This window comes from Micromonas pusilla (assembly GCF_000151265.4).
Source record: "Micromonas pusilla CCMP1545 genomic scaffold MICPUCscaffold_6, whole genome shotgun sequence".
Taxonomy (NCBI): Eukaryota; Viridiplantae; Chlorophyta; class Mamiellophyceae; order Mamiellales; family Mamiellaceae; genus Micromonas; species Micromonas pusilla.
This window is the reverse complement of record NW_003315887.1, coordinates 634545-659441: the sequence shown is the minus strand read 5'-3', so window position 1 is coordinate 659441 and position 24897 is coordinate 634545. Positions and strand designations below refer to the sequence as shown.

The following is a 24897-nucleotide window of genomic DNA, read 5'->3' as shown; positions in this document are numbered from 1 at the left end:
CGACAAAGTCCGCGAGGCGGTGAATCGCGCGGTCGACGCAGTCGCCTTTCCGGTTCGAGTCCGGGTCCGAGCCGGCGCCGCAGCACGGGAGGAGGCGCCGCCGCGCGGCGCGTCGTTCGTCGGCGTCCGCGACGCTCCCGGCGGCGGTGACGAAGTCTGGGTATTCGTCGGCGGCGTCGTCGCTCGAGCTCGTCCCGGCGACGTCTTTGAAGTACTCGTAGATGTCCATCGCGCTGTCCGGGGACGCGAGCGCGTCGAAGAAAAAGTCGTGCTTCGAATCGCGTCCGGCGATTCCTGTCGCGCCGCCGCCGAGGGAGACGGTCCGTCGCGTCGTCCGCGACGCCGCCTTCCTCTCGCTCGCCGTCGCGCCCACCGCGCCGACGGACGAAAACGACGGCTTCTTCGGGCTGAAGACGCCGCCGTCGTCGGGGTGAAACGCGCACGGCACCGTGGAGTGAAACCGCCGGTGGTGCGCGCCCCTCGCGCCGCCGCCGCCGCCGAACCCGCCGCTCGGCCTACGCCGATGCGCCACCGCGTAGACGTGGCCGTAGGACGACCGCCGTCGCGCGACGACGGTCGCGGGCGGCAACCCGTGCGCGCGTTCCACCACCGCCGCGGCGGCGTCCGCCTCCGCGGCGGTCGACGCCGACGCCTCCTCGCGCGGCGCGTCCCGTCGTCGTCGCCGGCGCCGCGTCGCGCGGCGCCACCCGCGCGCGACGCCCGCGAGCGCGCGGCGTGCTGCGCGGCGCGTCCGCGGGCCCCACCGGTGCCGCAGCACGAGCAGCGCGGGGAACGACGTGCACACGAGCCAGTAGTTGCACGCCACGAGAGCGGTCATGAACGCGCCGAAGAGCCGAATGGGCGCGATCTGCGACGACAGGTTTATCGCGAACGCCATCGCGGTCGTGAGGGAGGTCATCGTGACGACGTACTGCGATTTTCTCACGGTCCACGTCATCCGGTTCACGAGCGCGTTGTCGCCGAGGGCCCCCGTCGCGTCTTCCCCTCGCGTCGCGTCGGTTCCGTCTCCGTGCTCGTCCGCGGCTTGCCTCCAAAATTCTAAGATGATGAACACGTCGTCCACGCCGATGCCCAAAATGAGGAATATCCCGATGAAACTCAACAGACCGACCCACGTCACGCCGACGACGTACACGTACACGAACTGCGCGGCGATCAGCGACGAGCACACGGCCGCCATCCCGCCGACCGTGAGAAACAGCGACGAGGTGTGCCACCACACGAACGCGAACGTGAGCGCGCCCGACCCGATCGCCCACCTCAGGTCTTCCCACAGCGTCGCGAGCCCGAGCTCCCGGAACGCCCACGTCTGGCGCCACGACGCGGCGGCGACGACGCGCCCGCCGTCGCCGCTCCTCGCGCGCCACGTCTCGATCACGTTCGGGCCGACGTCGTGCATCGCCCACTTCGTCGCGGCCGACACCTTCTGCGAGAGGTCCTTGCCGCGCAGGCGAAACACGAGCCGCGTGACGTCGCTCCGGAGCGCGTCCGCGTCCGACACGTCCGACACGTCCCGTCCGACAGTTTCACCGAAAGTATCGGATGCGAGGAGCCGCCACGGCATCGCGAACGACGCCATCCGTCGCTCGCCCGCGCGCGCCCATCGTATCGCGACCGCGCCGACGCGCAACGCGGCTCGCATCTCGTCGCCGCCTGACGCGGACGCGAGCGCGCCGCACTCGCCCGCGTCGAGCGGCGTCGTCGGGAACGCCGCGAGCGCGCGGACGTCCGCGGGCGTCACCGCCGACGCGTCCAGCCACGCGCACGCGTCGATGAGCCCGCCGCCGACGACGCACGCCTTCGCGCCGAGCTCGTCGCCGGCGCACGCGGCGGCGTCGCAACCCAAGGACGGCGTCGACGCGCACAAAACCTCCCCCGCATCGACCTCGCCTCTCTCGCCCGCGGCGCACGCGTCGCGCGCGCGCCTCAGCGCATCCGCGACGGTCTCGTTCCCCGCGCCGCCGCCGCCGCTCTCTTCGAAGCTCGCGAGCGACGTCGCGAGCGCCACGAACCCATCGAACGCGCCGCCGAGGCCGATCATCCGGTACGCCGTTCGAACGTCGAACGCGGAGAACGTCGAATGGCACGGCCCGTCGCGCCCCCGCCCCGCCCGCTCGCACACCTCGCCCGCGTACATCGCGTCGCGCTCGATCGCGCGTTTCAGCTCGCACGTCGCGCGGGAGATGTCGGGCGCGAACACGTCGCCGGCGTCGTCGGACGCGCGAACCAAGACGTGGAGCTCGTCCGCGCCGCCGCCGCCGCCGAGCCCCGCGGTGGGGTTCATCAGCGCGGCGTCCAGCGACGAGCGCGGCGCGTTCGGCGAGGGGATCGCGGGCGCGGCGTTCAGGGTCCCCGCGGCCGCGGCGGCGGCTCGCAGCGCGCGCATCTCCGCGAGGAACGTCGCGTTTTCCCCCAGCGGCGGGTGGAACAGCGCTTCGTCGTAGTAGTAGAACATCGCGGCCTGGTCCTCGCGGAAGCTCGCGACGGTGTCGCTCTGCTTGTACGAGTCCAACGTCGTGTCGATTTCCATCGTCACGCGGGAGAGCGCCCACGCCATGACGCCCACGGCGGCGACGTTGAAGAGGACGACGACGCCTGCGCGCGCGGGGACGAAACGAGATGCAACGATGCGCGGGTGTCGCGTCAGATGTCAGTTACGAACGAGAGGGGCGAGTCGCGGCGAGGCGAGAGCGGCCGCGCGCGACGCGGGGGCGCGGCGCGCGCGCGCGGACGACGGACGCACCCGGGAAGTAGACGAACATCTGCGCGACGCGGAAATTAAACGTTTTGCGTTGGCGCGCCATGTCGCCGGCGTGCGCCCCGCCGGAGCGTGTCGTCAGATCTGCTGACGCTGACGCTTCGCGTTCCAGATCTCGCGAAAATCGCAATTTCGCCTCGAGCGGTTTTCGGTCGGGCCGCCGCCGCCGCCGCCGCGGGAAGTCCGCAGACCGCGCGGCAGCCACGACGACCGACGACGACGCGACGCGCGCGCGTAACGTGCTCGCTTCGTATGTACAAGCGCGCGCCTCTCGACGAAATAATATCTATCTCGCGCTCATCACTGCTCGAGGATGCCTTTCACGTACACCTTGCCCTTCTCCACGAGGTTCAGGTCCCGGCGCATGCGTTCGATCTCCTCCACGTCCCCCTCCACGATGATGTCCGTCGTCATGTCGTCGTCCGCGGTCACCATCTTCACCTTCACCTTCTCCTTCCTCCCGGCGTTGTCCTGCGATGGGGCGGAGACGAGAGGAAGCGGAGGTGAGCGGGGAGCGATCGTCGGTCGGCGAGACGCACGGCTGTGCGGACGGAAAACGCGAGAGAGAGAGACGAACCGAACGAGGCGCGACAAACAAACCGCGACGCGACGAACGCACCATGTAATACGTCCCCGACAGCGGCGAGATGAGCGCGATGGAGTACCACAAGTTCCCGCCCGGCAGCGCGATCGAGCACACGAGCGCGATGCACAGCAACCCGACGGCGACGCAAAACGTGATGTACGCCGCCGTGCCCTTCTCCGGGGCGATGTTTCCCTCGAACGTGATGACCTCCCCCGCGTCCGCGACGACGTAGTTGTTCCGCCTGAAGAACGCCGCGATCTCCCGCGCGAGCTCGTCCAGCGGCATCGACGGCGTCGCGCTCGGTCCCGCGACCTCGAACGTCTTTCGATCGACTTTGCTCTTCGCGCTGCGCTTCACGAGCGACCACAGGCCGGGCGCGGAGAGGACGAAGAGCCCGAGCGTGGCGAAGTACGACGGCTTGATGTCGTCTCGCAACCCCTCCGCGAGCGCGAAGAGCGGCGCGGCGGTCGCGAGCGGGGAGGAGAACAGCGTCATGGACGACGACGGCGTGGTGGACGTCTTCGTCGCCGCGTCGGCGTCGCCGAAGGCGAAGCCCTCGCCTTTCGGAAAGCCCATGCCTCTCGGAATCGCTCCGAAATCGACGACGTCCTTATCGCCGGAGGACGACGCGCGGCACGCGAACGCGGCGCGGCTGCGGAGCGCGACCGCGCGCGTCGGCGGCTTACGCGTGACCGTGGGGAGCGCGGAGAGTGCGACAGCGGACGCCATGACGACCGTGCGAGTGCGCGGCGAGGATAATGACGTCGCCGGCTCCGTCGCCACCAAAACCCTGGCGCGGAGGGCCGCCACGTCGCCCAGAGACGTGAGAAACGAGATCTACGATGTCTATGAGCAAATAGTATAAATAGCACGTACGTACGCGTACGTCGCCCGGCGCGGCGCCGCGAACCGGCGCTGATGGAAGCGCCGGCCCTTCAAAATCCGCCGCGCGCGATGTCGGACGAGGACGACGAGGACGCGAGGGCGGGGGCGAGGGACACGCTCGTGGCGTACGGCCCGAGCCTGATGAACTTCCGCGCCGAGGCGGACGCGGTCCGAGGTGCGTCGCGCTCGCGTCGCGCGCGCGCCTCGCTCGACGACAGGACGCGGACGCGGACGTCTACGTCTCGTCTCCCTCGTCGCGGAACGCGCGAGTCGAAACGAACGAACGGCCTCTCCCTCCTCGACGCGTCCGTCCTGTCTGATCCCCCACCCCACCCCCATCCGTCCCGACCCCCATCTCGAAACCCGCAGCCGAAGCCATCAGAGCCCGCCTCGCGGCCGCGGCGACGCGCCCGCCTCCGGTGGAAACCCCGGACGCGTCCTCCGGCGTCCTCCCGCCGCGACGCGCGATGCTCCTCCTGGAGGAGCTCTTCAGAGACCACCCCGGGTCGCTCGCGCGCGAGCGATGCCGCGACGAGGTCTTCGCGAGGGACGAGGACGAGTCCGTGCGCGACCTCGTGTACGGCGAGTTCGGGTTCATGTCCCTCGTCGCGTTCTTCGAGACGCACCGCGCGCGGATACCCCGCGAGGGCGCCAAGCTCGTCGACCTCGGCGCCGGCGTCGGCAGGCCCGCGTTCGCCGCGGCGACGTTGCACCCGTTCGAGTCGTGCGTCGGGATCGAGTGCCTCAGAGGCCTGCACGCGCTCGGCGCGGAGCTCGTGTCCTTGTACGACGCGGAGTGCGCGCCGGCGATCGCCGCGGCGATGCGCGCGCACGCGGTCGCGAGCGGGACGCTGCCGATGGACGACGACGACGACGAGGACGGCGGCGGCGGCGCGCGCGCGCCGCGCGTGAGAATGATCCGAGGGGATTTCTTAGACGACGACGGCTGGGGCGACGCGGACGTCGTGCTGATAAACTCGTGCTGCTTCTCCGAGCAGCTCTTCGCGAAGATCGAAGCGCGCGCGATGGAGCTGCTGCGACCGGGCGCGCTCGCGGTGACGCTGCGACAGCGGTTCGTGGACGTGACGAATCCGGACGACAAGACGGAGGGAGCCGTCGGCGAATGTTGGACGCTGCTCGAGGCGCGCGAGCGACGCATGTCGTGGGGGCCGTCGATGATGTACGTGTACGCGCGCACGGACGCGCCCGCGCCGCCGTACGAGTACATCCGGTTTCCGAAGTCGCCGAAGCGAGAGGCGGCGGCGGCGAACGGAGAAGCGGCGTCGAGGTCGCCGCTCTCGAGCCCGCTGAAGTCGCCGCCGAAGTCGCCGCCGGCGAGTCCGGCGGTGGCGCGGTTGCAGAGGAAACTCGAGGCGTCGTCGTCGGACGACGAGGAGAAGACTGTCGCGAACGTGAAGGCTATGAATAAGCTCACGGTGGACGACGTAGTAGCGAGCGATAGCGACTAGCGCACCGTAGATCATCAATCGTAGAGAGGTTCTCATCATTCGTATTACTCGTCAACTCGTCCGTTCGTTCCGTTCATCGGGAGATCCCCTCCCACACCCACCCTCGTTCATCGTAAGCTACAATACAACACGTTCGAACGTACACAACACATCAGGCCACCGCCCGCGCGAATTACCCGAGCGAGAAGCTCGACCCGCCGCCCGGGGGCGCGAGCACGCGGCTGGAGTTCCGCCCGGTCATGAAGTTCCCGGTGTTCTGCCCCTCCGCGCGCGTGTAGTTGTTCCCGACCGCCGCGGCGCCGCAGACGCCCCTCTCCGGGACCATGACCCTGATTCGCCCGCACGTCATCGCCTCCACGACGCGTTCCACGAGCGTGTTCTTGCACCCGGCCGGGGACAGGCCGTGGTCGCGGCACAGCGTTCGGAGATCCGCGTGCATCATGTTCTTGATGTCCAGCTCCTCGGCTTCCACCTTCCCGCCGGGCGCGGGCGCGTACGCCGCCGTCTCCGGCTCGTGGTACGCCCGCTGCTGCTGCGGCGCCGGCGCGGGACCGCCCGTGCCGAAGATGTCGTGCCCCGCTTCCTCGCGCGCCTTCGCCGCGGACTTGTACGCGACGCCGCCGCCGGTCACGGACGCCCTCGCGGGCGCCTCGTACCCGCCGCCGAGGGAGATCTGCGACACGCCACCCGGGGGCGCGTGCAGGCGCGTCGACGGGCGGTCCGTGATGTAGTTCCCGCAGTTCTGATCCGCGCCGTTGGCGTACGCGTTCGAGCTCACCGCGCGCGCCTGCGACGGCGCGCCGTACGGGACGTTGGCGTCGCGACCGACGACGCCGGCGGCGGATCGACCGGGGGGCTCCTCGTAGTTCCCGAACGAGATCTGGGACGGGCCCGCGCCGTGCTGCCTCTCGGGCTTGGCGCCGTACGCCGCGTGGGGGCTGGTCGTTTTGGACGGAGCGCGGGGTTGGTGTCGTTCGGGGGAAGCGGGCGTCAGTCGAACGTCGCCGCGAAGGCGACGCGGCGTCTTTCTAATCATAATCAATCCATCACAGCTGTCACGAACGCGTTTCGAATCCGTCCCGCGACGCGAGCGCGTTCGCGCGTCGCGTCCCGACGCGAGCGAACGCGCGCGGTCGCGGACGACGCACGCGACGCGCGCGGTCGGCGCGACACCGCGCGAGCGCGGACGTCGACGCGCGATGCGCCGCCCGCGCGCGGGTCGAAGGAAAAGCCGCGCGCGGTGCCAACATTGAACGGGGGAACGAGATTAGATTTGCGACGCGCGACGCGAGACGACGGCGTGCGGAGTCGGCGTCGTCGCCGACGACGCGCCGCGCTCGACGGGGGCGGGACGCACATGGGAGCGGCGTTTTCCTTGGCGAAGAAAGACATGATGAGCGGGTGTGACGTGACACTCGCGCGGACGTTATGACCTCGGTCAACGTCGCCCGCGCCCGAAAAGCGATGTCCTCGAACCGACATATACAGGGGCGTTCGAAACGAACGTTTTTCACCCATCCCTCGGTTTCAATAACCTTATTGAATCGCGTTCACTTTCAACTCACCGATGAACATTTTATGTTCGACTGTCAAATGCCGAACGGTGTGCCGACGTGATCGTCATTCCTCGGCACACCCGACGCCGGCCGACGCGATGACGACGCGCTCCCCTCCCCCGCTCGTGGACGCGGACGTCGTGTCGACCGCGCTCGCGACGTTCTGGCTCGCGTTCGCGTCCGCGTCGGTGATCGCGGAGCGCGACCTCGTCCCGTTCGCGACGTCGTTCCTCCGAGGGCTCGCATCGCGAGGGAAAGACGACGACGACGACGACGACGACGACGACGACGACGACGACGACGCGAACGACGACGCCGGCGCGCGCGCGAAGAAACGCCGCGCGTTCACCGTCCCGCACGCGTGGTTCTCGCACTTCTACGTCCTCGGATTTATCGTGAACGCCGCGCTGACGCTCCTCGCGCTCGCGGCGTTACACGACGCGATGGACGCCGACGGAGGGACGACGAACGCCTCGGCCGCGGCGGCCGCGCGGGGCGTCGTCGTCCACGTCCTCTTCCAGGTCCACATCGCGCGACGCGCGCACGAGAGCGCGTTCATCTCGACGTATCGCGCGGAGGCGAGGATGCACGTCGCGGGGTACCTCGTCGGGATGGCGTACTACGTCCTCGCGCCGCTCACATTCGCGCCGGCGGCGGTCGTCGATAAAATTTTAATCTCGACGCGAGGCGGCGGCGGCGGCGCTCTTGGCGCTCTCGGCGCGCTGACGCGGACGATGCTCGACGCCGCGAGAGAGACGACGTCGTGCCGTTACCCGAGGCGTCTCGCGCGGTGCGTCGTCGCGTGGGTCGGCGGAGGGGGCGACGCGGAGCGGGCGGCGCGTGGCGCGCGTCTGGCGCTCGGCGTCGCGCTCTTCGTCGTCGGAAACGTCGCGCAGCGCTGCGCGCACCGGACGCTCGCGGAGTTGAGGCGCGTTCTAGTATCACACTGGTCCCCATACGGCCGCGTTGGCGTGGTGAACGCCGATCCTTGAGGACATTTCCCGGCGTTCGCCTCTCTCCGCCCACCCCTCGCTCACGATCCCCGCCCTCGACGCCTTTCAACTCCACCTGACGCCTTTGAACGCCACCCCGACGTTCGCTCGTATAGAACGACCTCGAGGGTACACGCGCGCGCGCCGCCGCCGCCGCCGCCGCCGACGACGACGACGACGACGAAAGCCGAGGAGGAGGACGAGCGCGCGGGTCGTCGTCGTCGTCGTGCGACGGAGGGGTACGGCATCCCGCGCGGGGGATGGTTCGAGCGCGTGTCGTGCCCGCACTACCTCGCCGAGTGCGTTCTCTATCTCGGGTTGTGCGTCGCGCACGCGAGCGACGACGCGACGCGGACGAGGTCGGCGCTCGCGATGCTTCTCGCGGTGTTCGCGAACCTCGCGCTCGCGGCGAGGAGGAACCACGCGTGGTACCTGAAGAACATGCCCGAGTACCCGCGCGACAGGTGGGCGATGGTGCCGTACGTGCTGTGAGTAGGTAGACTAGCTAGACTTATTAGGAGTGCTTCGCGGGTGCGTTATTCAGCAGTCCAGTCGCCCCTCGTCGTCAAACTTCGCCGTTTGAACAGACGCGCGACGACCGCGTGCTTCGTCGCTTTTTTCGTCGCGGGCGCGCACTTCGAGACGCGCGACGTCGCGCACGAACGAGATGGCGTCCGAGATGCCGTTCGCGCGCGAGCCGCACGACGCCATGAGAAATGGTCTCCCGGGCGCGAAAGCGGAGGTCTCGCACCTGAGCCGTCACCCGGTCGAGATCATCCAAGAGCAGGCGCGTCTTCTCGCGGCCAGATCTCGCGCGTCGTCTCCTCCTCCGCGCAACCCTAACTTCGCGTCCGCGCGTCTTCGTTCGTCGCTGACGCGCGCCTCGTTCGTTCCTTCCGCCGCGATCGACAGGGTCCGGCGATGGCCGCGGCGGAAAAGAGACACATGCTCGCGAACACGTACGGCGTCGCGATGCCCGCGCGGATGGACATCGAGGCGCAGTACCTGGCGAAGCATCGCCGACTCCCCGGGCTCCCGTCGTCCAGGTTCGGCTCGGAGATCATGTCCGGCGACGTCGACAGGTTCGGGTTCGAGAGCTACCTGGATAACCCCGCGGACCGGGCGGAGATGCCGAGGGCGGGGCAGGACCTCCACAGCGTCATGGAGGCTAGGCTAGGCTTGAACGCGCTCCCGGGGTACGGCCCGGGGTCGAAGCGTTGACGCGCGACGAGGCGCGTAGTTTTGATTTTGACGTCGTCGAGTTTTTTGTCGTCGAGTCCGCGCGCGCGCGATAGCGTTCGTTCAGTTCGTTCTCCTCGACTACTCCTTCCCCGGGGTGGTTCTAAAGCTATCGTCTACGTTCGCGTCGTCCGCGTCGTGCCAGTCGTCCCCGGAGGCGTCCGTCTCCGTCGCGCCGCCGCCGCGCGTCGACCGCGGCGTCCCGGTCGTCCTCTCCGACGCCGACGCCGACGCCGATTCCTCCGACGCCTCCGACGCCTCCGACGCCTCCGCGTCGTCGTCGTCGTCGTCGTCGTCGTCGTCGTCTCTCTCCCCCACGTACAGATCCTCCCGCGGCGGCAGCCCGTCGTGGTCGTCGTCCAGCACCGCCGCGAGGTCCACCCTGCGCATCGCCTTCGCGCCGGCGTGTATCCTGACCATCTTCGCGCGCGTCGCGAGCGCCGACGCCCTGAGCGTCGCGACGCGCGATTTGAGCCCCGAGATCGCGTCCGCGTGCGCGCGCGCCTCGGGCTCGGGGACCGCCGCGAGGAGCGCCTCGAGCTCGCGGTGCAGGCGCTCGATGGAGGCCGTCAGGCTCGACTGCGAGCGCGCGGACGCGCGCGCGGACGCGTCGCAGTCGCTCACCGCGGGCGCGATTTCGCGCTGCAAGCCTGGACGAGAAGGAGAGACGGGGAGACGGCGCGAGAGAGGACGAGAGATGAGTGAGTGAATGAGCGACGCGCGGGACGGACGCGACGGCGACGGCGGCGACGGCGGGCGGCGACGCGCGAGGGTGACGGAGGGGCGCGGGACGCGCGCGCGCGCACCTTGCGACAGCGTCTCCACGCTGCTCGTCATCGTCGCGAGCGTCGACTCGGGCCGACGACGCGCGGCTCGGAGTGCGACCCGCGCGAGCAACCATCCATCCCGGCCGCGAGCGCTGAAAACGCGAGCGCCGGCGCGAGCCGCGCCGGCCCAAAAAATATCTCTGCCGATCGCGCCTCCCGCCCCCCTCTCGCGCACTGTTCACGGCGCTCCGCCTCGGACGATCACGCAAAAACTCGCGCGATGGCGTCGAGGTCCGCGCTTCGTCGCGCGACCGCGGTGATCCGGTCCGCGTATGCCGCGCGCGTCGGCCAGGCGCCGTGCGCGAGCGGGTCCTACGCGCACGGGTGCGTGCTCTGCAGAGGCGTCCGTCCATCAACCAATCGTCGTCTTTTCGGTCGACGACGCGCGGCGCCGCGCGGACGCGATCCCGGCGGCGCGCGCGCGGGTGGATCCCCGCGCGGGTGGATCCCCGCGCGGGTTCGCGTCGCTCCCCGGATCGCGGAGCGTCGCGATCGTCGTCGTCGTCGTCGTCGTCGTCGTCGCGATCGTCGTCTCGCGGGGCGGCGAGGCAATTCAACAACATCCTCCTCGCGAAACGTCGCGCCGCGTGAAACGAACGCGGCGTCCGCGTCCCCTCTCGTCTTCTCCCCGCCGCTCGATCCGATCGCCCTCTGACGCCCCCTCCACCCCGACCCCCTCCCGCGACGCAGGCTTCTCGACGCGAAGGACGAGCGCGGCGCCCCGTCCACCTCGCGCCGCGGCGGCGACGCGCGCGGGTTCGCCGCGTCGAGCGCCGCGTCGAGCGACGACCTCCCCTCGCATCAGATCGTCCCGTTCCCTTCGCTGTCGCCGACGATGACGCACGGCGGCATCGCGGCGTGGAAGAAGAAGGAGGGCGAGTTCGTCGCCGCGGGGGACATCCTCGCGGAGATCCAGACGGACAAGGCGACGATGGAGATGGAGTCCATGGAAGACGGCTGGGTCGCGAAGATCTTAGTCGCGGAGGGCGCGGAGGACGTTCCCGTCGGAAAGCCCGTCGCGGTGCTCTGCGAGGAGCAGGACGCCGTCGGCGCGTTCAAGGACTACGTCCCGCCCGCGGAGGACGCGAGCCCGAGCGGCGCGAGCCCGGCAGACGCCGCGTCCGCGTCCGCGCCCGCGCGCGCGGTCCTCGAGCGCCCGGACTACCGCCCGATCGGCGAACGCGGCGTGCCGCTCACCGGCAGCCGAGCCGCGGGGCGCCAGATCGAAGACGACGCCGGCGCTGCCGCGACGGCGCCGGCGCACGGCGCCGACGCGACGATGATGACCGTGCGCGACGCGCTCAACAGCGCGATGGCGGAGGAGATGGAGAGAGACCAGAAGGTGTTCATCATGGGCGAGGAAGTCGGCGACTACCAGGGCGCGTACAAGATCACGAAGGGGCTCATCCAGCGGTTCGGCCCCGAGCGCGTGCGCGACACGCCCATCACGGAAGCCGGGTTCGCGGGGCTCGCGTGCGGCGCCGGGTTCATGGGTCTCAAACCCGTCGTCGAGTTCATGACGTTCAACTTCGCGATGCAGGCGATCGATCACATCGTGAACACCGCGGCGAAGACGCTGTACATGTCCGCGGGGACCATCTCTTGTCCGATCGTGTTCAGAGGGCCGAACGGCGCCGCCGCGGGCGTGGGCGCGCAGCACTCGCAGTGCTTCGCCGCGTGGTACATGTCCATCCCGGGGTTGAAAGTCGTCGTGCCGTACGACGCGGAGGACGCGAGGGGGTTGATGAAAGCCGCGATTCGCGACCCGGATCCGGTGATCTTCCTCGAGAACGAGCTCCTGTACGGCGAGAGCTTTCCGATCTCGAAGGAGGCGCTGTCGCCCGAGCACGTCGCGCCGCTCGGGAAGGCGCTCGTGATGCGCCCCGGGAGCGACGTCACGCTCGTGAGCTTCAGCAAGATGGTCGGCGAGTGCAAGAAAGCCGCGGAGGAGCTCGCGAAGGAAGGCATCGACGCGGAGGTGATCAACCTGCGTTGTCTGCGCCCGCTCGACCGAGACGCCATCGCGGCGTCGGTGCGAAAGACGAACAGGATCGTCGTCGTCGAGGAAGGGTGGCCGCAGGCGGGCGTCGGCGCGGAGATCGCGGCGATGGTCATGGAGGACGCGTTCGATCACCTCGACGCGCCCGTCGAGAGAATCACCGGCGTGGACATTCCGATGCCGTACGCGAAGAACTTGGAAGACCTCGCGCTGCCGAAAGTCGCCGACATCGTGCGCGTCGCGAAGCGGGTGTGCTACAAGTGAGCGGCGGCCTCGACCAGACGACGACGATTCTTTCTTCTGTTTTGTAATGTTAAATTGAGTGATTGACGACGACGACTCGCTGTTTTATTCGCTCTGATTTCTTGACACGCGGCTTCGTTATAAGTTATAGATACACGTACACACGGCAGTGCGTGGTCGTACAGACAGAATTTTACATGAGCCCGCCGCCGCCTCGGGGCTGGAGACACCTCGTCCCCATCGTGTTCCTCGCGCCGTTATTCCTCGACCCGAACGCGGTGTTCTTCCCTCCGCCGAACAACCCCCTGGACGCCTCCCCGCCCGTCGCTTCCAAACGCGTGGACGCGAGCTTCTCTTTCGTCGCCCTCGCCACCGCGTGCGGCGCCCTCGCCTTGGTCCGCGCCGAGACGCGCGCGCCCCCGACGCGTCGCGTCGCCGCGGGCGCGCTCCGCGCCTCTCGTCGTCCCCGCCCGCCGCTCCCGCGCGCGAACCGACGCGTATCGAACGCGGGCGCGGGCTCGGCGTGATCGCGCTTAACCCCGGTCCCGGGCGGGGAGGACCACGGGAGGATGCGGGCCCTCGCGTCCGCGCCCGCGCCTCCCGCCGCGCGGCCGGTGATGGCGTCTTCGAGCATCAGCTCGCGCGTCACCGCGGCGTGATCCGTCGGCGTCTCGTCCGGGCCCGCGAACGCGACGTCGGTCAGCGCGTCGACGTCGACGGCGTCGAAGGAGAACGCCGCCGCCGAATGGCGCTTCGCGCCGCGCGGCGTATAACGCGCGCAGCTCTCGGGCGTGGGCGGGTCCGCGTCCATCACGTCTATCGGCGACGAGGAGCGCGCGATGAAGAAATCTTCCTCGTCCGAGTCGCACAGCTGTGACGACGCGCCCCCCGCGTCCGCGAGATCCGCGTCCGCGCGCGCGAAGCGTCCGACCCACGGGCCCATCAGCGTCTTCCCGGAGGCCGTTCGCACGGTCGGCTGCACCGTCGGCCGCGCCGGCGGCGGCGCGCGAGAGGCGGCGGGCGTCGTCGAGGAGGGGCCTCGCAGGTGCGCGAGTCGAGACGGAAGTCCGCGGTCTCCGGACGAGGAACGACGACGATGATCGTCCTCCCACGCGGCCTCCGCGTCCTCGTCCACCGCCATCAACGCGGTGCTTCGGAACGCGCGCTTCGCGTGCTTGAACGTCCCGCGCGAATCGCGCGTCTCGTGTGTTTTGGACCCCGACGCGTCGCGGGGTCCCTGCGGTGACGCGCGCGAGGCGGGAGGAGGAGGAGGAGGAGGCGGAGGAGGCGGTGACGTCAGCGGCGATTCGATGGCCTTCGTCGCGCGTCCTTTCGGGGGTCGTCGATCGCGCGAGCGAGGATTCGCGCGCTCGCGCGACGCCGCGCGCGGGAGGAGGGAGTCAAAAAACGGGAATCGTCGAAACGCGCGCGCACCGATGCTATACTCTCCGCGGGGGGCGCCGTCGTCGCCATGACGCGCGCGGTGCGGTGTGAGCGCGCGCGCGCGAAATCGACGACCTTTAGCGCGCGAAGAAGCTGTTGGCGGTTGGCGGATTGTCCATGGATTTTTTTGGCCTGTTGAACCTCTGTTGGCAGGCCCATTTTCCTTGCTAATATTTCGACCAACTTCAGCGGCGGTTCAAAACAACAAGATTTCGCCAAGCGACTCCGACTGGAGCGGACACGGCCGCGATGGCGCCGCCGAAGACCCCGAACGACGCGAAGGGGATGCGGAGCATCTCGAGCTTCTTCGCGCCGCGGACGAACACGCCGAAGACGTCCGCGGCGCCGGAGTCGGCGAAGCCGAAGCCGGACGCCGCGACGTCGGATTCGCCCGACGAGAACCGCGACGATCGCGACGACGAGCCCCGCGCGGCGAAAGCGGCGAAGCTCGACGCGACGACCGCGCCCGGGGCGGTCGCGAGGAAGGAGACGGACGAGCGCGCGGAGGAGGAGAAGGACGAGCCGCCTCTCGCGACGAGCACGCCGGACGCGCCGTCGACCGCGACCGCGGCGGTCGCGGAGAAGCGCGCGGCGATCGTCGAATCCGAGCCGTCCCCGCCGAGCGCGATGGAGATGGACGAGGAGGAGGACGACGACGTGAAGGACGGGAGAGCGGACGTCGGGCGACGGATCGCGGTGTTCTGGAAGAAAGAGAAGCGCTTCTACGCCGGGAAAGTCGCCGCGTTCGACGCGAAGAGAAAGAAGCATCGCGTCCTGTACGACGACGGCGACGACGAGTGGATCGCGATTCAAAAGCGCCGCGTGAAGTGGGACGAAGCCGCCGCCGCGGAGGCCAAGGGCGGCGACGACGACGACGACGACGACGACGGCGACGAGAGCGACACCGCGGCGGCGGCGAGCGATGACGACGACGACGACGACGACGACGCGTTGGGCGCGGAAGAAGGGAAGAGACGAGGCGGCCGCGTCACCGCGAGACGCGCGGCGGCGGCGGCGGCGCTGAAAAAAGTCGGCGGCGGAGGTAAAGGCGGAGGAGAAGCGTCGCGGCCGTCGCGCGCGAGCGCGAAGAGGAAAGTGGTCCTCAGCGACAGCGACGTCGACTTCGATGGAGGAGAAGGAGACGGCGACGACGGCGGCGACGATGAAGAGAGCGACTTCGACGTCGAAGAGGAAGAGAGCGACGACGACGACGACGACGCGAGCGACGACGACGCGAGCGAGAGCGAGTCATACGGAGCCGAGGCGAAGAAGAAACGCGCGCCGCCGCCCGCGAAGAAGAAGACGTCCGCGGCGTCGCCGGCGAAGAGGTCCACCGCCGCCGCGCCGCCGCCGGCGACGCTCCCTCCGATCGACGCGTCGTCGCGGAACCCGAACGCGGCCAAATCGTTCGCGGAGCGCATGGCGTCGGCGACGGCGACGGCGACGGCGGCGACGACGACGACGACGGACGGCGACGGCGACGGCGCGCCGAACGCCGCCGCCGCCGCGCTCGCGGGCCCGGCGCAGTACGCGGACCGCGACCGCCTTCAGTTCCCGTGGCTGCAGCCGGAGAACCGCCGCGACGCGAGCGGGAAACGCCCGAACGAACCGGGGTACGACAAGTCCACGCTGCTCCTCCCGAAAGATTTCCCAAAGTGCAAAGACGCCAACGGCAAGCCGTTCACGGTGTCCCCCGGCCAAGCGCAGTGGTGGCGCTTCAAAGCGTCGCACTTCGACAGCGTCATCATGTTCAAGATGGGCAAGTTCTACGAGCTCTTCGAGATGGACGCACACGTCGGCGCCGCGGACTTGGGTCTGATGTACATGAAGGGCGAGCAGCCGCACTGCGGCTTTCCGGAGAAGAATTACGCCGCCAACGCCGAGCGACTCGCGCGCGCGGGGCACCGCGTCGTCATCGTCGAGCAGACGGAGACCCCCGCGCAGCTCGCGGAGAGGAAGGCTGCGGGGAAGACGAGAGATAACGTCGTCATGCGCGAGAAAGTCGCGGTGCTCACGCGCGGGACGCTGGTCGACCCGGAGATGTGCGAGGCGTCCCCCGACGCGGCGTACTGCGTCGCGACGTTTGACGGAGGCGCCGTCGCGACGGGGGAGGGCGCCGAGGACGAGCGGTGGGTCGGCGTCTGCGCCGCGGACTGCGCGACCGGCCGGTTCCTCCTCGGCGCGTGGCTCGACGACGCGCACCTGTCCGGGCTTCGAACCGCGCTCGCGACGTTGCGACCCGCGGAGGTGGTGACGACGCCGGGCGGCCCGCCGCCGGCGATCAGGCGCGTTCTATTCTACACACTGGTCCCCGTACGGCCGCGTCGGCGCGGCGAACGCCGATCCTTAAGGACTTTTCTCTCCCGGCGTACTGTATGTTTCTCTCCGCCAACCCCTCGCTCACAATCCCGGCGCACCTCGACGGCTTTCAACTTCGCTTCTGACGCCTTTCAACTCCACCCCGACATTCGTCGCTTCGCACGGACCCTCGACCCTCGCAGAGACGCGATCCGAGACGCCGCGCCCGACGCGCAGACGCGGTCGTGCGGGAGGGACACGTGCGCGGACGACGCGCTGGAGGCGCTGCGGGACGGCGCGTACTTCCCGACGCTCGCGGGCGGCGCGAGCGCTCCGAACGCCGGCGCGACGTGCGGCGTCAAGCTCCCGGACGTGCTCGCGACGCTCGCGACGACGGCGCCCGCGCGCGAACGCGCCGCCGGTCTCGGCGCGTTTGGCGTCATGCACGCCTATCTCTCGCTCGCGATGCTCGACCGCGACTTGATCCCTCTCGGGCGCGTCGAGGCGCTTCCGGGGCCTGGCGACGCCGTCGCCGCCGCGTGGTCGCACGGAGGGTACGTCGCCATGGACGCCGCGGCGCTGAGCGGACTCGAGGTGCTGGAGGGCGCGGACGGCGGGTCGAGAGGGTCGCTGCTGAGCTCGCTCGATCGATGCGCGTCGGGGCCCGGGCGGCGGACGCTGCGGCGATGGGTGTGCCGTCCGCTGCGGTCGCACCTCGCGGTCGAGGAGCGGCAGCGCGCGGTGCGATGCCTTCGCGGCGTCGCCTCGGACGCGCTGCGAAGCGCGCAGGGGCGCATGCGAAAGGCGCCGGATCTCGAGCGCGCGGTGAGCAGGCTCGTCGGCGCCGCGGGCGGGCGAGGCCGCGACGCCGCGAACGTGATTCTGTACGAGGACGCGGCGAAAGCGCGTCTGAACGGGTTTCTCAGAGCGCTCGAGGGGATGCGCGCGGCGAGGGACATCGCGCGCGACTTCGACGACGTCCGCGCGGCGATCGCGGACGCGAACGCGCCGTCGCTGCGCGCGCTCGTGACCGAGGGCGGCGGCGGGGACGCGCCGCCGGACGCCATCGCCGCCGTCGCGGGCGCGGCGTTGCCAGAGCTCACGGAGGCGCTCGCGCACTTCGAGCGCGCGTTCGATTGGGACGGCGCGCGCGCGAGCGGGCGGATCGAGCCGAAGCCCGGCGCGGACGCGGCCGTTGACGCCGCGGACGCGAGGCTCGCGGCCGCGGACGACGCGCTCGCGGAGTGGCTGTCGGACGCGCGTAAGAAAATCGGCGGCGGGAAGAGCGAAGTCGCGTTCGTGCGCGCGAACAAAGACACGCACTTGGTCGAGGTTCCGGATCGTCTGTCCTCGAGGGTCCCGGCGGGGTGGCAGCGGGAAGGAAAACGTAAAGGGTTCGAGCGTTTCGACTCCCCCGAGCTCGGGACGATGCGGAAAGAGCGCGCCGCCGCGGAGGAGGCGAGAGAGGACGCGCTCGGGAAGGTTCTCTCCGGGCTCGTGTTGAAATTTTGCGAGGAGTGGCCGCGGTGGCAGCGCGCCGCGGAAGCGATCGCGTGCCTCGACGCGCTGTGCTCGCTCGCGCTCGCGGCGGAAGACCTCGCGGCGTGCTGCGCGCAGACGTGCACGCCGGTGTTGCTGCCGCCGCCGTCGACGGAAGACGCGAAGCCGTCGCTGAGCGCGTCGCGGCTGACCCACCCGACGGTGGGCGCGATGAGCGGAGGGAAGGCGTTCGTTCCGAACGACACCTTCTTGGGCGGAGAAACGCCCGCATCGCCGCCGTTCCTCTTACTCACCGGCCCGAACATGGGCGGCAAGAGCACGCTGCTGCGACAGGTGTGTCTCGCCGCGGTCATGGCGCACGTCGGCGCGGACGTCCCCGCGGCGTCCTTCACGATGACCGCCGCCGACGCGATTTACGTTCGCATGGGCGCCAAGGACAACATCGTCGGCGGGCAGTCCACGTTCATGGTCGAGCTCTCGGAGACCGCGGCGATGCTCCGCCGCGCGACGCGCAACTCCCTCGTCGCCCTGGACGAGCTCGGCAGAGGCACCGCGACGACGGACGGCGCCGCGATCGCGCACGCGGTCGTGCGCCACCTCGTCGATCTCGGCGCGCGGTCGCTGTTTTCGACGCACTACCACCGCCTCGCGGACGACCGAGCGGGCGACGCGCGCGTGCGGTTGGCGCACATGGGCTGCGAAGTCTCCGGCGACCGCGGCGCGGAGCGCGTGACGTTCTTATACGCGCTCAGAGAGGGCGCGTGCCCGAAGAGTTACGGCGTGAACGTCGCTCGGCTCGCGGGGCTCCCGGAGAGCGTCCTGAAGCTCGCCGCGGAGAAGAGCGCGGAGATGGAGACGGAGCGACGCGGGGAGGGGCCCTCATCGCCGCTTCCGTGCGCGGGGCTGAGCGACGCGCGGGTGATGGAGCTCGCGAAGGCGGCGTTGCGCGCGAGGGACGACGCGGACGCGATCGCGGCGGTGTGGAGAGACGCGAGGAGGGCGGCGGGGTTGCCCGTCCCGGAGTAGAACGGAACGCGGCGGCGAAGCGTTCAATAGATCAAAGTGACCGTCGATTTCGCACGCGAGTGATGATTCTTCTCTAGTTGGCGTGATAAATTAGAATGTGCGTACGCGCGCCGACTATCGCGCCGCGCCGACGTACGCCGCGTCCGCGTTGACTCTGATCCGGAAGCACTCCTCCGTCGCGTCCTCTTCGTCGTTGATGAACACCAGCACCTCCACCGGCTCGCCGCCTTCGGAGGGCGCGCGTCTCCCGGCGAGGCTCGCCCACGCCTCCGCGGGTTCAAACGTGAGCCCCATCGGCCGCGACCCGTTCGCCGGGAGCTCGAGCTTCTCCGGTCGGAAGTGCAACAGAAGCGGGTGCGTGCATCGTAGATAAAACGCCTTCGGCTTCGGATACGGGTTCGTGTACGTGATCTTCTTGTGACACCGCACGCCCGGGGAGAGGTCCACGTCGAACGTCTTGTTGATGGTCGGTCCGCGCGCGTCCGTGGACACCAGCCGGCTGTGCACGAGCTCTCTCCGGTCGAGGTCGACGAGGTGCACCACGACGTCCAACCTCCCGGCGACGAGCGGTCTAAACGCGATGTTCACCTCCGTGAGCGCGTTCGCCGGCAGCGTCAGGCGATCGGGCGTCACCTGCACTTCGTCCGGATGCGACGAAAACGCGGCGACGCGGCGCGTCGTTTTCCCGCCGGGAACGACGACGCTGCTGTGCGACGTCTGCCCGACGAGCGAGGACACGTCCGCGCGCTGCGTCGGGTGCACGTACACCCGCCACGTCGCCGCAAGCCTGCCGAGGTAGACGTCCGCGTACACGCACACGTAGAAGGACACCGTGCCGCCGCCGTCGGATGTGTGTCCGGCGGCGTCGGGCCCGGGCGCGCAGCCGCCGCACTTGTACCGAAGCGCGATCTCCTCCGACCCGCGCCGCGCGCCCGCGGCGGCGGCGGACTCGGACGACGTCGCCGTCGTCACCGCGGCGGCGACGGCGGGATCGCTCGCGCGCACGGCGAGGCAGCAGTTCCCGCGCGCGTCGCGCGTCGGCACGCCGCCGGGGGGTAACAATCTCGCCTTGAAGAAATCGTGCTCGGGCGCGTGGAACCGAAACGTCTTCTGCACCGTCATCGCCTTGGGCTTCACGTGCACGTGCAGCACCGCCGCGGAGGCGCCGTCCTCGGTGTTCACGAAATGCACCGCCACCGTCCTCGGTCTCAGGTGCAACCCCTCGTCGCCGCCCCCCGCGCCGCCGTCGTCCCACGCGGCGAAGGACTGAAACTTAAACGGCACCTTCACCGACTCCCCCGCGAGGAGAAACAGACGGTTCCCGGCGAGCGCGTCATCCTCCATCCCAGCCGCCGTCGGCGCCATCCCCGCCGCCTCTCGCAGACCTCGCCACTCCGCCGCGGACGCGACGAGCATGACCTCCGGGTCGTCGCATCGCACCTCGAACACGCAGTCCACGTTCACCGGCGACTTGAACTCGTGCTCGAAGAAGCACAGCTCGCCGTACGCCGGGCGAACCGTCTTTTTCGCCGCGAGCCCGGACCGGAGCTTCTCGAGCACGCTGGCGCGTTTCGCGCGGCGTCGCGCGCTCTCGATGTCCTCCAACAGCTTCTGCTGCACCGCGTGCTCGTCCGCGTCGGAGGGGGCGAGTCGGTTAGACGACGACGACGCGCCGGAGAGGGTCTGCAACCCGCCGCCGCCGACGCGCGCGCCGGAGAGGGTCTGCAACCCGCCGACGCCGCCGCCGCCGCCGCCGCTTCGAATCTCCTTCAGACGCGCCTCTCTCGACAGCTTCCGCGCCTCTTGCTCTTGAAGCACGGACCGGTCGCCAATCTTCCTCCTCTCCGTCAGCGACTGTAACCCCTTCGCGCCACCCGGCGGGACGTTCTCCGCGGCGCCGCGAAGCGTCGCCGCGAGCTCTCCGCCGCTCTCCGGAACGGCTCGCACGCGCACCGTCTTGGCGTCTCTCTCCGCGTCTCGACTCGCCGCGAGCGCGGGCGACCACCCCGGCGGCGGCAGCAAGCGCGCCTCCGGCTTTTTCCCGACGTTGATCAGCCGCACGAGCAGCGCGCCGCGCGCCACGGCGCCGCCGCTTACGCCGCCGCCGTCCGCGTCAGCATCCGCGCTCTCCCCTCTCGCCGCGCTCAACGCCGCGCGGCGGCGGCGGCCCTTCGCCGCCTCCCCCGACTCGCGTTCGCGGTGGTCCATCACGTGCGCCTCCACGAGCACCTCCGCGCTCTCTCTCCCCTGCCGAAGCAACCCCGCCAAGTCGACGCTCGCGACGCCGTGCTGCATGAGCGACGAGCCGTCCCACACGTCCACGTGGAGCTGATCTCTCGCGAGGTATTCGACGAAATCGACGCGGCGCGCGTGCATCGCGTCGTGCGCGTCGCACCGCCGGTCCCCCGCGCCGTTCCCGTCGCCGTCGACGACGAATTTGAACCACGCCTCGCCGGCTTTGGCGCTCGCGCCCGCGCTCGTCGAGCGCGTGTCTCTCGCCGCGCCCTCGGGGACGAGCAGCTGCGGCTCCCCGGGCTTCGCGTCGGACGGCGTGAGACGGCACGCTCGCGACGTCGATCCGGGGAAATCGAAAAAGTTGAACGTGAAGTGCACGTCCGCGAGCCCGTCGTTCGCCGCGTTGATCGCGTCGAGCTTCCGGTACGCGAGGAACTGAATGATGACCTCGTTCACGGCTTTGATGTCCTTGTGTTCCTTGAGCATGTCCGGCGGCGGCGGCGGCGCGCCGGTGCGGCGTGCCGACTCCGCGGCGGCGCCCGCGCGCAGCGCGAGTCGCACGTCGGGCGGGAGCGTCGCGTCCGCGCCCGCGGCGTGCAGCCGAGCCCTCGTCGCGCGCGTGAACCCTCCCAAACCCTTGGTGGGGTTCGCCGCCGCGACGCCGCCGCTGAAGAGGTTCCTCGCCGCGTCCTTCGGCGCGGACGCGGGGCCGTTCGGATCGCCGCCGCCCGGCCACTCCTCCTCCGGCTCCGTCGAGATCGCCGCCGCGGGCGCGGGAGCGGGAGCCGCGGGCGCCGCGGGCAGCGCCGCCACCGTGCGCACGGGCGAGTTCCTCAGCTCATGCACCGTGTGCGCGAGCTGGTTGATCTGCGCCTGCATCGCCGCCGCGAGCGCCGCGAGCTGCTGGTCCCCGCGCGGCGACGCCATGATCTGCTCGCGCAGGTCCGGCCGGCCCGCGCCGGCGCCCGCTCTCGACCCGCCGCCGCCGGCGATCTTCGAAACCTTCGCCCTGCCGGGCGTCCCCGGATCCCCCGCGTCGCCGTGCGCGGCGATCGCCTCGAACGACATCGCGATCGCGTTGTCCTCCGCGGCGGCGACGCCGCGGTAGCGCACGACGCCGCGCCACACCTCGTGCGGGGCTTGCACGACGGACCTCCAATCCACCGCGGGCTCGCTCCTCGGCCCGCGCGTCGTGCGCAGCGTCGCCTCTCGCCCGCCGACGCGAAGCTCCAACCCGCCGGGGGCGTCCGCGGTGACGGCGTCGCCGAAATCAGCGCCGGGTTTGAACGGGCTCACCGCGGTCCACCCCAGGACGTACGGCGCGTCGTTCGTCCCCGGGGCGCGGTACATCACCTCGAGGATCAACACGACGAGGACGTCCTCGGGGACGTTTGGCACGACCGCGTCCTTCGTGAGTCGAATCGTGGACACGCCGTCGACGTCCGCGGCCCACGCGTCGACGTCGACGGACGCGCCGACGAACCGCCGGCCGTTGTGCACGCTCGCGCGCATAAACACGCACTTTGACGCCGCCACCGCCGCCGCCGCGGCGGTGGGATTCGCCGCGAGCGATTCCATCGACGGCGGCTGCGCGTCCGGCCCGTGGATCGCGCGCGCCGTCGCCGGCGACGCGGCGACGACGTCGGTCAGCGCCTTCGGGAGCCGCACTTTGAGACCTCGGAGCGCGACGCGTCGCGTCGGCGCGAGCACCGGCGCCGCCAGCGTCGACGTGATCGCGAGCGCGTTCGACGTGAGCTGCCCGAACGGATCGAATCGCAACATCCCGGGGATGACGTCGCCGTACGTCACCGGGAAGTCGTCCGGGATGAGCGCCTTGGCGTGCGAGAGCATCGGCGCGGGCTCGTATATGAAGTGCACGCGCGCGTCGCCGAGCTGCGCGGGCGGATGCTGCCCCGCTCTCGGGCGGCCCCACATCAGATACCGCGGGCTCCCGGCGCGGATCGGCGCGGACGACGGCTCCCCGACCGGCTCCCGGCCGTTCTTGTCCACGGTAGGGATCGCGGCCCACCCGCCGCTCGTCTCGCGGACGATCGTCCCGCCGCGCCTCTCCACGAGCACAATCTCCAGGACGAGAAGACACCGCGCGTCGCGAATTTTCGTCGTGAAGTAGACGTCGTGTTGCACGTCCAGCGTCGCGACGGGAAGCTTGGGCTTCCCCGCGTTGTCTCTCGCGTTCTTCCCCTTGGCCGGCTGCGGCCGCCCCGCGCCATTCGCCGCCTCGGGCGGCGGCAGCGTCACCTCCTCGGGGACGCTCGAGCACGTCGCGCCGTGGAACGTGCCGCTCGCCTCGTCGTAAAACGATACAGCCGCGCGAACCTCAACCTTGTTCGACCGCCCGGCGACGCGGTACGCCTCCGCGCCGAACGGGTACGCCTCCACGGCGAGCACGCGCAGGCGGTACCCGCGCGTCTCGTCCGATGCGGTCAACCCGCCGGGCGCGGGCGCGACGAACCGCGAGAGCTGCCGCGCGGCGAAACGCTCCCAGTCGTCGGCGCCGAGGCCGTACCCGCTCTTCGCCGCCGCCGCGGATGCAGCCTCCGTGCGATCCTGCGCGTCCCCGGACAATATCAGCGATCGCTTCACCGTGTCCTTCTGCCCGGGATCGGAAGACGCGCCGAATCGCTTCGCGAGGGCGATCTCCTCGCGCGTCTTGCCGCCGCGAAAGACGGCTTGAATCTTCGTCGCGGCGTTCGCCTCCTCGACCCTCGTCAGCTCGAGCTGACGCGCGTTCGTGGGCTCGAGCGCGTCCGCTTCTCCGTTCGGGGACCCGAACACCGCGGCCAAGCGCTGCTTGCTCTGCTTCTCCGCGAGCGCGTCCGTGGCTTCCTTTCGGAAGTTGGACGGGGAGGAGACGCCGCGGTAGGACGGCGACGCCGCGTCGTTCGCATTCGCATTCGCATTCGCGCCGGCGCCGCCTCTCGGGGACAGCGGCGGCGACGACGCGAGCGTCGGGCCGCCGGACGCGAGCGCGCCGAGGCCTTCGCCGTGGGTCCCCGCCGCCCGCGGCGGCGACGCGGGCGCGGCGGCGCTCGCGTCGTTCGCGTCGCCGCTGACCTCGGACGAGAGCCCGTATCCCCCCCCTTCGGGCGGCGACGACGCGCGCACCTCGGAATCGAGCCCGAACCCTCCTCCGCCGGGGCTCCCCGCCGCGGACGGCGGGGAGTACACCTCCGCGTCTAGGCCGTACCCGCCGCCGATGGAGGACGCGGGCGAGCGCGTCGCGTCGCGCGAGGCCAGCCCCGCGAGCCCGGCCATCGCGCCGCGAGGGGGGCGGACGACGGCGGACGAATCTGGCGCCGCGCTCGGCGGGCGATTGATTTCGCTGATTTGTTCGATCCCTCGCGGACGGGGACTCCCGCGCGCGGCGAACGGCGCGTTCGCGCGACGACGGCGCCGATACGCGCGCGCGCGAGTCGCGGGCGGTCTACGAGACGACCTCGCGTGCGCGAATGCGGCGGCGATGGCTCGCGCGCCGATGTTTGACGGCCGCCCGTTCAAACGCGACCACATAACCGTTGGTGACTCTGACACAGGCCGAGCACCGCCTCGTTCAGTTTCAACCTCTGCTGTTTCAACCGCGTTCAAATCACGTTTCTCACCCATCGCTCGGTTTCAATATTTGATCGCTACCCTTTCAACTGTGACCGATGAACGCCCTCAATCACACCAGACAGCACGCCGCGCCGCTTCGAGTCCTGATGCTCCTGTCTCGGCCGGTCCCATATCCGGCCGGGGAGGAAACGCGCGCGCACAACGACCGCGCGCCCCCGCACGGCACGCCGCCGTCTCGCGTCGCGTC

At 70.3% G+C, this 24897-nt stretch overlaps 10 protein-coding genes across 10 annotated transcripts; 5 read left to right on the top strand and 5 right to left on the bottom strand.

The window, feature by feature from the left end:
• Nucleotides 1-3079: 3079 nt before the first annotated feature.
• MICPUCDRAFT_17886 (uncharacterized protein) lies at nucleotides 3080-3860 on the bottom strand (the record flags this gene model as incomplete). Its single annotated transcript, XM_003059162.1, has 2 exons — nucleotides 3080-3250; nucleotides 3399-3860. The coding sequence occupies 2 exons, from the start codon at nucleotides 3858-3860 to the stop codon at nucleotides 3080-3082; spliced, it is 633 nt and encodes a 210-aa protein (XP_003059208.1).
• Nucleotides 3861-4319: 459 nt separating this feature from the next.
• Nucleotides 4320-5719, top strand: MICPUCDRAFT_58826 (uncharacterized protein; the record flags this gene model as incomplete). Its single annotated transcript, XM_003059457.1, has 2 exons — nucleotides 4320-4425; nucleotides 4620-5719. 2 exons carry the CDS (start codon nucleotides 4320-4322, stop codon nucleotides 5717-5719), a joined length of 1206 nt encoding a protein of 401 aa, XP_003059503.1.
• Nucleotides 5720-5741: 22 nt separating this feature from the next.
• MICPUCDRAFT_58825 (uncharacterized protein) lies at nucleotides 5742-7201 on the bottom strand (the record flags this gene model as incomplete). Its single annotated transcript, XM_003059161.1, has 2 exons — nucleotides 5742-6657; nucleotides 7077-7201. The coding sequence occupies 2 exons, from the start codon at nucleotides 7199-7201 to the stop codon at nucleotides 5892-5894; spliced, it is 891 nt and encodes a 296-aa protein (XP_003059207.1). The 3' UTR covers nucleotides 5742-5891.
• A 172-nt stretch (nucleotides 7202-7373) lies between these two features.
• On the top strand, nucleotides 7374-8759 carry MICPUCDRAFT_40219 (uncharacterized protein; the record flags this gene model as incomplete). The annotated part of the gene is made up of 2 exons (XM_003059456.1): nucleotides 7374-8065; nucleotides 8396-8759. 2 exons carry the CDS (start codon nucleotides 7374-7376, stop codon nucleotides 8757-8759), a joined length of 1056 nt encoding a protein of 351 aa, XP_003059502.1.
• Nucleotides 8760-8910: 151 nt separating this feature from the next.
• MICPUCDRAFT_27264 (uncharacterized protein) lies at nucleotides 8911-9535 on the top strand. Its single transcript, XM_003059455.1, has 2 exons — nucleotides 8911-9054; nucleotides 9180-9535. Exons 1-2 carry the CDS (start codon nucleotides 8935-8937, stop codon nucleotides 9486-9488), a joined length of 429 nt encoding a protein of 142 aa, XP_003059501.1. The 5' UTR covers nucleotides 8911-8934; the 3' UTR covers nucleotides 9489-9535.
• Nucleotides 9536-9587: 52 nt separating this feature from the next.
• On the bottom strand, nucleotides 9588-10343 carry MICPUCDRAFT_58822 (uncharacterized protein; the record flags this gene model as incomplete). Its single annotated transcript, XM_003059160.1, has 1 exon — nucleotides 9588-10343. The coding sequence occupies one exon, from the start codon at nucleotides 10341-10343 to the stop codon at nucleotides 9588-9590; it is 756 nt and encodes a 251-aa protein (XP_003059206.1).
• A 196-nt stretch (nucleotides 10344-10539) lies between these two features.
• Nucleotides 10540-12664, top strand: MICPUCDRAFT_58821 (uncharacterized protein). Its single transcript, XM_003059454.1, has 2 exons — nucleotides 10540-10657; nucleotides 11024-12664. Exons 1-2 carry the CDS (start codon nucleotides 10554-10556, stop codon nucleotides 12594-12596), a joined length of 1677 nt encoding a protein of 558 aa, XP_003059500.1. The 5' UTR covers nucleotides 10540-10553; the 3' UTR covers nucleotides 12597-12664.
• A 104-nt stretch (nucleotides 12665-12768) lies between these two features.
• MICPUCDRAFT_40216 (uncharacterized protein) lies at nucleotides 12769-13716 on the bottom strand (the record flags this gene model as incomplete). Its single annotated transcript, XM_003059159.1, has 1 exon — nucleotides 12769-13716. One exon carries the CDS (start codon nucleotides 13714-13716, stop codon nucleotides 12769-12771), a length of 948 nt encoding a protein of 315 aa, XP_003059205.1.
• A 551-nt stretch (nucleotides 13717-14267) lies between these two features.
• MICPUCDRAFT_40215 (uncharacterized protein) lies at nucleotides 14268-18842 on the top strand (the record flags this gene model as incomplete). Its single annotated transcript, XM_003059453.1, has 2 exons — nucleotides 14268-16249; nucleotides 16520-18842. The coding sequence occupies 2 exons, from the start codon at nucleotides 14268-14270 to the stop codon at nucleotides 18840-18842; spliced, it is 4305 nt and encodes a 1434-aa protein (XP_003059499.1).
• Nucleotides 18843-21049: 2207 nt separating this feature from the next.
• MICPUCDRAFT_40214 (uncharacterized protein) lies at nucleotides 21050-24353 on the bottom strand (the record flags this gene model as incomplete). Its single annotated transcript, XM_003059158.1, has 2 exons — nucleotides 21050-21131; nucleotides 21157-24353. 2 exons carry the CDS (start codon nucleotides 24351-24353, stop codon nucleotides 21050-21052), a joined length of 3279 nt encoding a protein of 1092 aa, XP_003059204.1.
• Nucleotides 24354-24897: the final 544 nt, after the last annotated feature.